Genomic DNA, 14,404 nt, shown 5'->3' with positions numbered 1-14,404 from the left:
CAGGCCCTTTGGCCCAACTTGCCCACACCGACCAACATGTCCCAGCTACACTAGTCCCACCTGCCTGCGCCTGGTCCATATCCCTCCAAACCTGTCCTATCCATGTATCTGTCCAACTGCGTCTTAAACATTGGGATAGTCCCAGCTTCAACTAGCTCCTCTGGCAGCTTGTTCCATAGACCCACCACCCACTGTGAAAAAGATTCCTACTAGATCTTTACCCCTTCACCTTGAACCTATGTCCTCTGGTCCTAGATTCCCCTACACTGGGCAAGAGACTCTGTGCAGCTACCCGATCTATTCCTCTCATGATTTTGTACACCTCTATAAGATCTCCCCTCATCCTTCTGCGCTCCATGTAATGGAGACCAGCCTACTCAACCTCTCCTTATAATCCTGGCAACACCATCGTAAATCTTTTCTGAACCCTTTCAAGCTTGACAATATCTTTCCTATAACATGGTGCCCAGAACTGAACACAATATTCTAAATGTGGTCTCACTTTTGTATCATCAGTAAACATGCTAGTCATGCCCTGTATGTTTAATATTTAAGCTATTTTCTCAGAGGAAGTGTACTTTGTAGTTGATGAGTTCAGGGTATATTATTGTTACAGGACCCAAGATACAGTGAAAAACTGTTTTGTGATAATAGTGGAGGTGAAATTCTACTGCTTCCTGAGGTACAAAACAAAACCGGAATTTTAGTTTTCATGTTCAGAGATCGTGTAATGTTAGTATTCAAAGATATCCAAGTGTTGAGAATGAGGCACTTTGGGGGCGCATTAGGTGAATTGAGAGATTGGGCAAAAGTACAAGAAAATGATGTTGAGAAAGAAAATCAACCATGATCTCAATAAATGACAAGCAAGCAGTGAAGGCCAATTGTGTTTGCTCCTGTTCTGGTTTTGTTACATTATATTCTTGAAGCATCCAAAACCTTTCCCCTCTTGCCATGTTAAAACAATTTAGGACAAGGGATCCTATATGCAAAGTTATATTAAACTGGCCTGAGTGCAGCAGGTTGTCAAAGTTCCAGGGTTATCACTCTGCATCTGATCTATAAACACTGTTGCGTTTTTAAGCTTCCCCTCGACCAGCACAACGAGGCCCAAACATCCCCGGACGCCCGGTCCAGCCGGCGGTCTATTCCGAGCGCACGACTTTAGCAGGAAGTTTAGCTATTTTTGTTTCCGGCGTTGTACTTGGTTTTGTTTACGGTGTTTGCTGGGCGTGCGGCAGCTTATTCCAGGCAACATGGGGAAGAGGCAGCATCAGAAGGATAAGATGTGAGTGGGGATGGGCCTGGGCTCCGGGAACAGATAGTTCCCCAGTAAACGGCGCTGTTGAAGGGCCGGAGAGCCACGAAAGGCCAGAAACGCTAAGAAATGGCCAGAAACACCGGGAAATGCACAGTTCCTACTTTTCAAATTCTCTTACTCCTGCTCAAATCCATCGTTACAGTCAACTCAGTCACATCTTTCAACCCTCGTAGAAGGTTGTTTTGTGTGCTACCCTGGCAGATCAATAGACAATAGGCCATTCGGCCCTTCGAGCCAGCACCGCCATTCAATGTGATCATGACTGATCAGCCACAATCAGTACCCCGTTCCTGCCTTCTCCCCATATCCCCTATCTTCATGAGCCCCATCTAGCTCTCTCTTGAAAGTATCCAGTGAACCGGCCTCCACCGCCCTCTGAGGCAGAGAATTCCACAGACTCACCACTCTCTGTGTGAAAAAGTGTTTCCTCATCTCCGTTCTAAATGGCTTAAACTGTTGCCCCTGGTTCTGGACTCCCCCAACATCGGGAACATGTTTCTTGCCTCTAGCGTGTCCAAACCCTTAATAATCTTATATGTTTCAATAAGATCCCCTTGCATCCTTCTAAATGTCAGATTATACAAGCCCAGCCGCTCCATTCTCTCAGCATATGACAGTCCCGCCATCCCGGGAATTAACTTGTGAACCTATGCTGCACTCCCTCAATAGCAAGAATGTCCTTCCTCAAATTTGGAGACAAAAACTGCACATAATACTCCAGGTGTGGTCTCACTAGGGCCCTGTACAACTGCAGAAGGACCACTTTGCTCCTACACTCAACTACTCTTGTTATGAAGGCCAACATGCCATTCGCTTTCTTCACTGCCTTCTGTACCTGCATGCTTACTTTCATTGACTGATCATAGGGAAAGTGAAATTCTAAGGCATTAGAGTGCATAGCACTGCTTCCTGATGCACAAAACAAAAACATGTTTTTAATGCTCAGATATTGTGTAATGTTAATATTCAAATGGATCCAAGTGTAGTGGAGTATATCACTTTGAGGGCATATTAGATATTGGGTGAATCGCGCGATTTAGCAAAAGTACAAGAAGATGGTGATGAGGCAGAAGATCAATAATGATCTAAATGAATGGCCACATAATCTCAATAAACTTGAAAGGCCAATTGCCTACTCCAATTTTTTAACATTATTGTTTAATGCATCCAAAATGTGTTCCTCCAGACGTATGCCAGTGAAATAGCATCACAGTGGCACTATCTGATCATGGGTACAGGCCAGGAGTCTTCCATCTGTGTGGAAACTTGCACATGGTAGTTAAGTTTGTCCAATTCCAAAATTAGAATATATCACCATGCAAACAACGTGGATGCTCTTTTGAAGACAAAATTAAGTGGTTAGGAAGGATTGAAGAAATAATACATTGTACTTTGTTGCTGGATATAGTTATGCCAACTAGGCAAAACATTTCCTCTTTTCCTGAAGGCATTGGATTTGCTCGCATTGCATCATGTGCGGGATTCAAATTAGTATACCAGAAATTTAGATTTTTTTTACTTTGTTGCTTATAAGTATGACTGTGAATGGCAGCCATATATCTTCATTTCAGTCTGCTTCTCTTTATGTAGTTGCAGTGTTCGTACTGAGATTGACTTTTTTTTTGCAGGTACATCACTTGTACAGAGTATACTAACTTCTATGGTGGCAAGAAAACAGGTAGGTAGGAAGATTGATTGAGAGTAAAGATGTGATTTGAGATTTTTGTTAATGTGTTCACAGAAGGGGTACTGCTTACAGATCTGTATAAATTTCCTAAGTATATTTGGACTATAAAGTACTTGCTATGGGGCAGTTGTTTACGTTTTTAGTAAATGTGTACTTAAAGTAAGAATGGAACTGAGCAATGCGGGTTTGAAATTCCTTGAAATCAGGTATTGACCATTGAACTTGATGTGCTCAGCAGGAAGTGGCATCAGCTCTGGTGAGATTAGTTTAGTTTAGTTTAGAGATACAGCGCCGAAACAGGCCCTTCGGTCCACCGACATCGCACCACCCAGTGATCCCCGCACATTAACTCTATCCTGCGCACACAAGGGACAATTTACATTCATACCAAGCCAATTAACTTACAAACCTGTGCGTCTTTAGAGTGTGGGAGGAAACCGAAGATCTCGGAGAAAACCCACGTTGGGGAGAACGTACAAACTCCATACAGAGAAGCACCTGTAGTCGGGATCGAACCAGGGCCTCTGGCGCTGTAAGGCAACAACTGTACCACCGTGCCACCCATGGCACAGAGAATGGTGCTGCATGCAATTGGATAGCATCTTTCCTTCCTGAATTCGAGAAATACCATCTGCAGGTGTCACAGAAGTGTCACTTGCAGTGATTTTAAAAATAGTAATATTCAAAATTGTGGAACTGTCCCATATTATGAAGCATATTGTACTAAGGAGGAAGAATCAAGATGAGCTGCCTCCTGATACGTTGTGCCTGCTGATAAAATCAAGTTTAATTATGGTTCTCTCATCTATTTGATATGTATTTTTTTGTTTACTAAGGTAACCTAAGGTTGCTATTATGGTTTTGAGATTGCCGTTTGATCTGGTGCTTGAATATCTGAGTACTCAATGACAGATATTTTCACTGCAGTTAATATTTGTTGGTGAAGTTCTAAAATATTGTTGAACAGGATCTTGCGCATGTTTTAATGAAAGGTGTTGAAGGGCTTACTATCCTGCCATTTACTGAATATTCTACTGCTGCTGCAATCTAATTTGTTCCAAATAAGTACTTTGTACACAGGTGGTTATAATCACCATTTACAATACATGGCATCACATATAGGATTAGTTTGGCGAGCTAAGTGTTGAAGTTATTTTTAAAATTCTAATACACAGTGCCCTCCATAATGTTTGGGACAAAGACCCATCATTTATTTATTTGCCTCCGTACTCCACAATTTGAGATTTGTAATAGAAAAAAAATCACATGTGGTTAAAGTGCACATTGTCAGATTTTATTAAAGGCCATTTTTACACATTTTGGTTTCACCATGTAGAAATTACAGGGTATGTTTATACATAGCCCCCTCCCCCCATATTTCAGGGCACTATAATGTTTGGGACACATGGCTTCACAGGTGTTTGTAATTGCTCAGATGTGTTTAAATGCATCCTTAATGCAGATATGAGAGAGCTCTCAGCACCTAGTCTTTCCATCACCTTTGGAAAGTTTTATTGCTGTTTATCAACATGAGGACCAAAGTTCTGCCAATGAAAGTCAAAGAAGCCATTGTGAGACTGAGAAACAAGAATAAAACTGTTAGAAACAACAGCCAAACCTCCGGCTTACCAAAATCAACAGTTTGGAGCGTCATTAAGAAGAAAGAGAGCACTGGCGAGCTTACTAATCACAAAGGGACTGTCAGGCCAAGGAAGACCTCCACAGCTGATGACAGAAGAATTCTCCCTATATTTAAAAAAAATCCCGAACACCTGTCCGATAGATCAGAAACACTCTTCAGATGTCAGATGTGGATTTGTCAATGACCACAGTCCGTAGAAGACTTCATGAACAGAAATACAGAGGCTACACTGCAAGATGCAAACCATTGGTTAGCAGCAAAAATAGGATGGCCGGGTTGCAGTTTACTAATAAGTACTTAAAAGAGCAGCCACAGTTCTGGAAAAAGGTCTTGTGAGACGAAGATTAACTTAATCAGAGTGATGGCAAGAGCAAAGTATGGAGGAGAGAAGGAACTGCCCAAGATCCAAAGCATACCACCTCATCTGTTAAACATGGTGGTGGGGGTGTTATGCCCTGGGCATATATGGCTGCTGAAGGTACGGGCTCGCTTATCTTCATTGATGATACAACGGCTGATGGTAGTAGCATAATGAATTCTGATGTGTGTAGACACATCTTATCTGCTCAAGTTCAAACAAATGCCTCAAATCTCATTGGCCGGCAGTTCATTCTACAGCAAGACAATGATCCCAAACATCCTGCAAAAGCAACAAAGGAGTTTTTCAAAGCTAAAAAAATGGTAAATTCGTGAGTGGTCAAGTCAATCACCTGATCTGAACCCAATTGGGCATGCCTTTTATATGCTGAAGAGAAAACTGAAGGGGACTAGACCCCAAAACAAGCATAAGCTAAAGATGGCTGCAATACAGGCGGGCAGTGAAGAAAGCAAATGGCCTACCCCTTAATCTTAAACTGTGACCTCTGGTTCTGGACTCCCCCAACACCGGGAACAATTTTCCTGCATGTAACCTGTCCAATCTCTTAAGAATTTTATGTTTCTATCAGATATCCTCTCATCCTTCTGAATTCCAGTAAATATAAGCCCAGCCGATCCATTCTTTCATCATATGTCAGTCCCGCCATCCCGGGAATTAACCTGGTGAACCTATACTGCACTCCCTCAATAGCGAGGATGTCCTTCCTCAAATTAGGAGACCAAAACTGCACACTGGTGCATCTCATGTACCTGATGTGGTCTCACCAGGGCCCTGTACAACTGCAGTAGGACCTCGTTGCTCCTGTACTCAACTCCTGTCACATGCCATTTGCTTTCTTCACTGCCCGCTTTACCTGCATGCGTACTTTCAGTGACTGATGTACAAGGACACCCAGGTCTAGTTGCACCTCCCCTTTTCCTAATCTGACATAATTCAGATAATAATCTGCCTTTTCTTCCCACCAAAGTGGATAACCTCACATTTATCCACATTATTGTGAGTGCATCTGCCCACTCACCCAACCTGTCCAAGTCACCCTGCATCCTCATAGCATCCTCCTTGCACTGCCACCCAGCTTTGTGTCATCCGCAAACTTGGAGATGTTACATTTGATTCCTTTGTCTAAATCGTCAGTATATAATGTAAATAACTGGGTCCTAGCACTGAGCCTTGCGGCACCCTAGTCACAGCCTGCCATTCTGTAAAGGAGCCTTCAATTCCTACTCTTTGCTTCCTGTCTACCAACCAGTTCTCTATCAATGTCAATACCCTACCGCCAATACCATATGCCCTAATTTTGCACACTAATCTCTTGTATTGGACCTTGTCAAAGGCTTTTTGAAAGTCCAGATACACCACATCCACTGGCTCTCTCTTATTCATTCCACTTGTTCCATCCTCAAAAAATTCCAGAAGATTAGTCAAGCATTATTTCCATTTAAGCCGCTTCATAAATCCATGCTGACTTTGAACGATCCTGTCACTGCTTTCCAAATGCGCTGCTAGAACAGTGGCTGAAGGAACTCATTTGATCAAGTAGCATCCGTGAGGACAAAGGGATGATTATTTCCGGTTGAGACCTGCATCAGGGCTGGCAAAGGAAGGTTTGATATTTCGGGTTGAGAACCTGTGAGAAGATGCATCTTAATGCATCTTAAACCATTTTCCTCCACAGATGTTGCGTGACTCAGTGTTCTTCTGGCGGTGTATTATTTGCTTCTTGTTTCAGCATCTGCATTATATGTGTCTCCATTCAGTGCATTCTGATCTGATATTCAGGACTTGCCTGTTGTCATGTTGAGCGCAAGTATATTGGAGACCATATAATATTTATATCAGATTTTGTTTCAAGAAAAAAAATCCCCATGTGCCTAATGAAAACTGACCATTTTGATGATCCGGCATAGTTATTCTGTTTGTCTTCACCCGTGATGGACTTGGTAACTATCTAGGGCTACCTTGCGGTGCCAAAGTGACGGGATCAGATGTTGATGACACACAATTTATCTGCTCAGTACAGGCTATAGTCAAGTGCAAAAACCTTAATCAGCAGATGTTCTGCTCCTCCACTATATAGTTTATAATTAGATTTTAGATTTATATGAACAGGTTTGATTTGCATCAAAAATACAATTTCATCTGTCCTGCAGTTATTCCACAAGCCAACTTCCGCCGTTTACCTTTTGATCACTGCAGGTAAGGGTATCCTATTGCTATATTGTACCATAGGTTTATATGATATATTGTATAATAAGGTCGTGAGTGATAGGAGCACAATTAAGCCATTTGGCCCATCAGGTCCACTCTGCCATTCAATCATGGCTGATCTATCTCTCCCTCCGAACCCTATTCTCCTGCCTTCCTCCCCATAAATCTTGACACCCGTACTAATCAAGAATCTATCTATCTCTGCCTTAAAAATTGACGGCTCCCACAGCCTTCTGTTGCAAAGAATTCCACATTCACCACCCTCTGACTAAAGAAATTCCACATCATTTAATTTTGAGACTACGACCCCTAGTCCTAGACTTTCTCACTAGTGAAAAACATCCTTTCCACATCAACTCTATCCAAGCCTTTCACTATTCTGTAAGTTGCAATGAGGTGTCCCCTCATCTTTCTAAACTCCAGTGAGTACAGGCCCAGTTCCTAAAAATTAATGACCATATTAACGCAGTAAAATTAAACTGCAGATGGCTTAGCAATATGCAAGTTAGAATAAGTAATTCTGTTGAAAGCTTTGCACAGTTTATGTTAAAAGTATTTGATGTCATTGTATTTTATTTCCAGCACTTTTATTTTTGGCTTAGACATTCTCTAAAAGACTTATTGTGCTATCTCCCTCAAAATATATTGCAGATTCCTTGGGAACATTTAAAACCACACAAATAAATTGTGTGCATTCTTCACGCTGGTTTTGTGTCCTACAAATGTTTATTACATTTCATATCACCATCTTATTTTCCAATATTTTCACTTCACTTATTGAAACTGCGGCCTTCTGTATTTTAATGTCTGATGTTATGATCGCTTATTACTTCGGTATGGAGGATATATATTGCATTTTCTTGTTCATCTTTGAATCTATCGTGAATTTAGGAGCTGAGTGTTTGTGGGATATTTTCAGCCTTTTACCTGTTCCTATTTCACTTCTACATTTAGTTTTGCCAGTGGATTCCTTAAAATGCGGATGGAAATTGAACCGTTCACCAAAATTGTAAATCATTCATCCTCAATATGATTAACAGAAAGTGTTAAAAATACAAGCCTGAATCAATTGCTGAAAATAATGTGGTGGCCTCTTTAATAATAACCTTTACATTCAGAATCCTAGCTTTTCGTTGGTTTATTGATTTTTAAATAAATATTTGTTTAAAACAATGAAATAATATACATCTACAGATTTAGCCAAATTAGATACTGCAGTTCATGTCATTTAATTCCAGACTTTGATAGTGACGCAAAAAATTAATAAGCGAGTAGAAATTATATTTTGCTTTGTTATGCAGTTCCACACAGTGTTTCCACACAGAAAGCCTTATTACCTTCCATCATTGTCAGCATTGGAATTTATTCTCTAAATAAGCCTGTATGTACACAGCTTAAACGATTCACAATGAACACTTTTAAAGCATCTTTGCAGTCTCACTTTTGAATGATCTGTTTGTTTTTGGTGTGCCACTTGAAGAGTAATAGCCTTATATCACTTTGTCTGATTTTGCTTGCATTATTGCTGCTTTCTTTTGCAGTTTGTCCCTACAACCCTTTGAGTACCCAGTGTGTACACCTGATGGAATGGTGTTCGATCTCCTGTGAGTATGAAGGCTTATTATTATTCAGCTTGCTCCCCACCCTCTGCCCCAGCTTACATGCCCACAGACCATGAGAGGAAATGGCAACTGAAAATGTGTTTTCAATGTGTTATACCATATTATGTGCAGTTTTATACGATGATTCCCAATACAATTCATATTTAATGCATTGATGCAATATGCAGTAACTGGTGTGCGACAATAAAACTTGCTTGTGAGTTTGGGCAAATCTTTATGGCTTTAGCTTAGTTCAAACTCTGTGAAGACAGACCAGGTTGGTGGTGGAGGAGCTGAAATTTGATTTGAATAGCTGGCTGATATAAACTCATAATATGTGGAACACTAAGTAAAATAGAGATACAGGACACAATCAGGAACTATTACAATAATTGAAGAATGTCCAGAGCTTGAGCAATGAGTTACACAGTCCAGCTCAATGTAGAAACATGATCTCATCTCTACTTCCACCTCCTCAAGGCAGCGGGCATCTAACTGTTTAAGAAGGAACTGCAGATGCTGGAAAATCGAAGGTGGACAAAATGCTGCAGAAACTCAGCGGGTGAGGCAGCATCTACGGAGCGAAGGAAATAGGCAACATTTCGGGCCAAAACCATCTAACTGTATAACTTTCTGCTCCTCGGCTTTGTAGTGGGATTCTTGGAGTAAATTTTTTTTAAATCTCTGTCTGTCTTCATTGAAGTAACCCAAAAAAATCAAACCAGGTTCTAACATTTTTAAGTCACCATAATAATTAAAGATCAGGGTCACAGTAAGATAACAGTTTGCTATCTTGCACAGTATTTACCTGCCTTCTACTATTCTCAATTCAGCTCAAGAATGCCATGAAAAGATAATTCCATGCACAGAAGAATTAGTTTAAAAGTAATTGCTTAATATTTGCCAAAGACTCGTGAATTATGAAGATAGAAATTTAACTATCCCAATAGCTTTTTGTCCTAAGCATTTGTAAAGTACGAAAGTTAAATTGCCTGGTTGTGTTTTTTAATTTTAATTGGAATCTTTCATAAAGGCTGTGTGATATATTTGGCTCATGGATCACAGGCAGAATTGGCACAGCATTAAAATGGAAGGTAACAATAAAGAAACGGTGCTGGAAATCTAAATGAACATCAGAAAATCTTAGAAATGTATAACAGGTTGGTCTGGTACTGAACAGATAGCGAGGTGAACTTTTCCTATGTGAAGCATCATCCGAGCTTGCCAGCAGTAAACCATTGCTGGCTGAGCTTCGTTACTCTTGCTGTTTACAATTTCTGGCTGCTTGGTTTTGCTGTCTCAGAACTCTAGCGGCAATGAATCTTTATTCACTTACTGATGTGCTGTCACCAGTAAGGCCACACATTGCAGTGTTCCTAGAATTGGGAAGGACTGAGTTTGCCCCTGCAGCAGGAAAATTACACTTATTTAAACCTTCCAGTGTCTAAGAAAGGACAGACAATCAAATGGACTTAATATGTGTATGCAATAAATACACTGAACAGGCTGGATAAATTCATATTTTTAAAGCCATTGCAATGACAGACAAGCTCTGTTGCAGTGCCCTCTACTGAACTTTAATTGGATTGCTATATTTCAAGCCCAGTGCCTTTGTGAACATGCAGCGGGACATTAACTAAGTAAAATACAGCATATATTCAATAGGTATGATCATATCTTTAACACTCTGGTCTACTTTGAAAATGCAATGAATAAGATAGCTACAATTATTTTCAAAGATAATTTAACCTAATTGGCAATTAAGAACTGGTTATGAACAGCAGAATGGATCTAATTTTGGAAGGTATATTGGTTAATGGCACAAGTTCAGGCTGAGTTCAGCTGCATGTGGAACTTTTCCAGTTTGCCTATAGAAGATGAAAATAAGCAAACTCTTCAGATAGAAGTTGTCTAACGGTATTTTAGTAAAGAACCAGCAGGCGGAATATAGTAAACATACACAATGATTGAGAAAGAGATTGTGTTAGTAGACAACAGAGTACAAATCAAAGGAATTCTAATCACTTACTGCTTACTAAATTATCTTACTAATTGCTTACTAAATTATCGGTGTTGAAAGATGACAAAGTTGACCAACCAAGATGATTCTTGGCATTGTGAAGATTTGTTGATGCCCCACTACTGCCTCTTTTCCCACCTCTGCAGAAAAATCGATTTGAGAATATGGATGTTCCCTTAGTAATGGATCAATTAACAAAGCGTAAACAAATGGGACTAAGAAAGGAGGTCATGTCAGTTGTTTTACATATAATTTAATAAACATAGAACTGGAAATATCAGGAACAGTAATTGCTAGATAGATAAAGGATTTTAACAAATTCTGAAAGAAGGAGTAATGGGTTAACGTTGGTTGGTGATCCTGCCTTTATGTTCACATAGTCAGAGATACACTGTATTTTTCAGGATTAAAAAAAAATTAAAAGTGTCGGAGGTTATCAGTGAGACTACTTTTGAAGTATTTGATGCAATAGGCAGTCTACTTTTTAAAAGTCTTTGAATTTCACTGTAAAATTTTATGGCTATTTTCTGTAGGTCTATCATTCCATGGATAAAGAAATTTGGAACCCATCCAACCACTGGTGAGGTAAGGATCGTCTACTGGATGTTATATTCATTGTGATGGATATAATAATTACTATAAAACATCACACATTTCTACCAGTACAATTGGCATAGTCAAGATTTGATTAGAACGTTAAAAAAAAATATACGGCACTCAAGGTTATAATAGCTAATAGGCCAGGATTTTTATAAAGAAATACACTTTTGGTGCAGGAGTTATCCTGTAAGATAGATATATATATGGAACTATAACCACAAATATTTAAGAAAGTCGGGGCAGAGAAAACGATTATATTATCGACGAGCTTGATTTTACATCTGATGTGAGGATGTCACTGGGATCCTTTATTGGAGTCAGAGTAACTAAATACTGAAATAAATGTCAACTAATTAGAGTGGGACAATTTCTGAACAGTAGATCATATCTATAAACCAAGGGTCCTCAGCCATTTCTTACCCAGTCTTGCCAACATGTGACTGCAGATCCTCAAGAGTACGCTTGATTCTTAACTTCCCCTGAAATAGCTAAGTGGCCCACTCCAATATCATTACTGTTGCATCGAAGAGAGCAAAGATAAAATTAAACAGGCACATAAGTTGAATAGCCATTGTATTTTCCCTAGGGTAGGTGAGTCATCAAAACTAAATCGTATGTTTAAGGTAAGAGGGGAAATATTTAAAAGGGGCCTAAGGGGGAAGCTTTTCACACAGAGGATAGTGTGTACATGGAATAATCTGCCAGAGAAAATGGCAAGATGGGTACGATTACAACATTTAGATAGGTACATGCGTAGGAAACTTTTGTAGCAATGTGGTCAATGCACAGGCAGGAGGAACCAGCTCGATAGGCATTTTGGTCAGCAGGGATGCGTTGGGCCAAAGGGCTTATTTCCATACTGTATAGCCCTGACTCAAAATCTATTGATCTAATTTCCACCCATGGAAGATGCATCTGTCTATGCCAGTATTGATAGAAATGATAGTTGTTCTGAAGATGAACTCCTCCCTTCACGTTTAGAGCACCATCCACTGTGTTGTATAGCACTATAATCATGCTAAGTAGGATTAACTCAGAGCCATGAGTATTGTGGATCATCATCAGCAGCAGAACTGTACACCATCACACTTTGGAACCTTGTGGCCTGATAGCCCTGGATCAAATCTGGTTGAGAGAGAGAAGGGCAAAAGAGTATGCTCGGAGCTGTACCAGGTGTACCTAAAAATGAGATACTGACCTCACAAGGCTAAATGTGCGCTAAACAACAGAAACAACAAGAATGGACAGAGGCGAGTGATATCACAAGTCAGAATGGATATATGAAAGGGAAATTATGTTTAACAAAACTGATGGTGTTTTGAAGATGTAAATTGTAAAATAGATAAGGGAAAACCAGTGGCATTGTGTATTTGGTTAAAGAAGGCCAGAGAAAAGCTAGATCGAAGTTGTGCAGTCGTATTAAATCCGGTCATGAGTGATGATGAAAATTAAGTAATATACTCGGAGCCGCCAAGAACTTCCCCATCCTTGGTGCCTGTGGGGCTCAACATGTGAATGGTGAAGGCAAGGCAGGAACTTTCACAATATCCAGCTATGTGCTGAGTCTCTGCTTCCTCCTGAAATTCTCATGGTTACAGAAGCCAGTCTTAGTCAGTTCAATTAACACATACCATATCGACAAAATTGCTGAGCTCACTAGAAACACCACAATATATTGGATCAAACAACACCTTGGTTGTAGTATGGAACATTTGTGCTCCACAGCTAATTAAACCTCTAATCGACCTGTTCCAATACAGTTAGAACACTGTTAGTCATTCTGCCAATTGGAGGATTGCTCCTGCATGATCTTTTCATTGAAAGCAGGACAAATCTAAACTAACTAAGTTCTGCTTCATCAGTCATAATCACCAGCATACTGTTGTAAGGTGTTAGCTATACAAAAGTGGAAAATAGGTGAGACTTGCTTGCAAGTACCCTGTTCATTGACATCCATTTTGGGATTTGCTAGGTCCACTTGACTGTAGACATCTTCACAGTACAGCCCAAAGATAGAGCAAAGCATTTTTTTTAAATCCACAGGTGAGGTGAGAGTGACTGTGCTTGACTTTAAGGAAATATTTGGACAAGTGTAGCATTCCAATCATTGGAGTCATCTTGCACAAAGGAAGATGGCTGAGGCTGTTGTAGGTCAATCACCCCAGTCCTCGGGCTTCACTGTAGGAGCTTCTCGGGTCAGTGCCCTTAGCTGAACCATCCTTAGTTGCTTCATCAATTACATTTTTCATCATGTGGTCAGAAGTTTCCTGAAGATTGCATAATGTTCAGTTCCATTGTCAGCAAATAAGCAGCCCATGTCTGCATGCAGCAAGTCCCATACAACATTCCAGCATTGAATAACAGAAACACCTAAACATTAATTGAATTAGACAAAGTCAGAATGGATATATGAAAGGGAAATTATTTTTAACAAACCTGCTGGTGTTTTGAAGATGTAAATGGTAAAATAGATAAGGGAAAACCAGTGGCATAGTGTTGGTGTGCAGAATTAAAGTGCATGGAATTTCAGATAATGTACTGACTTGGGTTGAAAATCTCTTGACTTGAAATGGTAGGAATAAATGGGTGTTCTTTGTGACGGAAGGCATTGACTTAAGGGGTACTGCAATGATCGGTGTTTGGGCTTCAGGTATTAACGATATCAGTGATTTGAATGAGGAATTGAATGTTATATTCCCAAGTTTACAGAGACATGAAACTAGTTGGAATTGACCGATATAAGGAGAAAACAAAGATACTTCAAGACAATAGACATTTGAATGAGAAAATACATATAACGTGTATAATCATGAAGTTAGAAAAGCGTACAGCATTATTTAATTGGTGATGTATTGGCAAATGTTGTTGTACAAAGTAATCTGGATATCCTTGTATATCAGTCACTGAAATATGCAGCAAGCAGTTAAGAAAGCAAATAGCATGGTG

At 39.9% G+C, this 14,404-nt stretch overlaps 1 protein-coding gene across 1 annotated transcript in view; it reads left to right on the top strand.

Moving 5' to 3' along the window:
* Positions 1-1,163: 1,163 nt before the first annotated feature.
* Positions 1,164-14,404, top strand: part of ppil2 (peptidylprolyl isomerase like 2) — a 183,257-nt gene continuing 170,016 nt past the window's right edge. The window contains exons 1-5 of the mRNA XM_033043526.1: positions 1,164-1,288; positions 2,950-2,999; positions 7,180-7,225; positions 8,779-8,841; positions 11,392-11,443. Of these exons, the coding sequence (XP_032899417.1) occupies positions 1,257-1,288; positions 2,950-2,999; positions 7,180-7,225; positions 8,779-8,841; positions 11,392-11,443 (243 nt within the window). The 5' untranslated portion in view covers positions 1,164-1,256. The remainder of the gene's footprint in view (positions 1,289-2,949; positions 3,000-7,179; positions 7,226-8,778; positions 8,842-11,391; positions 11,444-14,404) is intronic.

This window comes from Amblyraja radiata, chromosome 25 (assembly GCF_010909765.2).
Source record: "Amblyraja radiata isolate CabotCenter1 chromosome 25, sAmbRad1.1.pri, whole genome shotgun sequence".
Classification (NCBI taxonomy): Eukaryota; Metazoa; Chordata; class Chondrichthyes; order Rajiformes; family Rajidae; genus Amblyraja; species Amblyraja radiata.
Note: the sequence above shows the minus strand (reverse complement) of the source record. Positions and strands in the feature narration are given on the sequence as shown.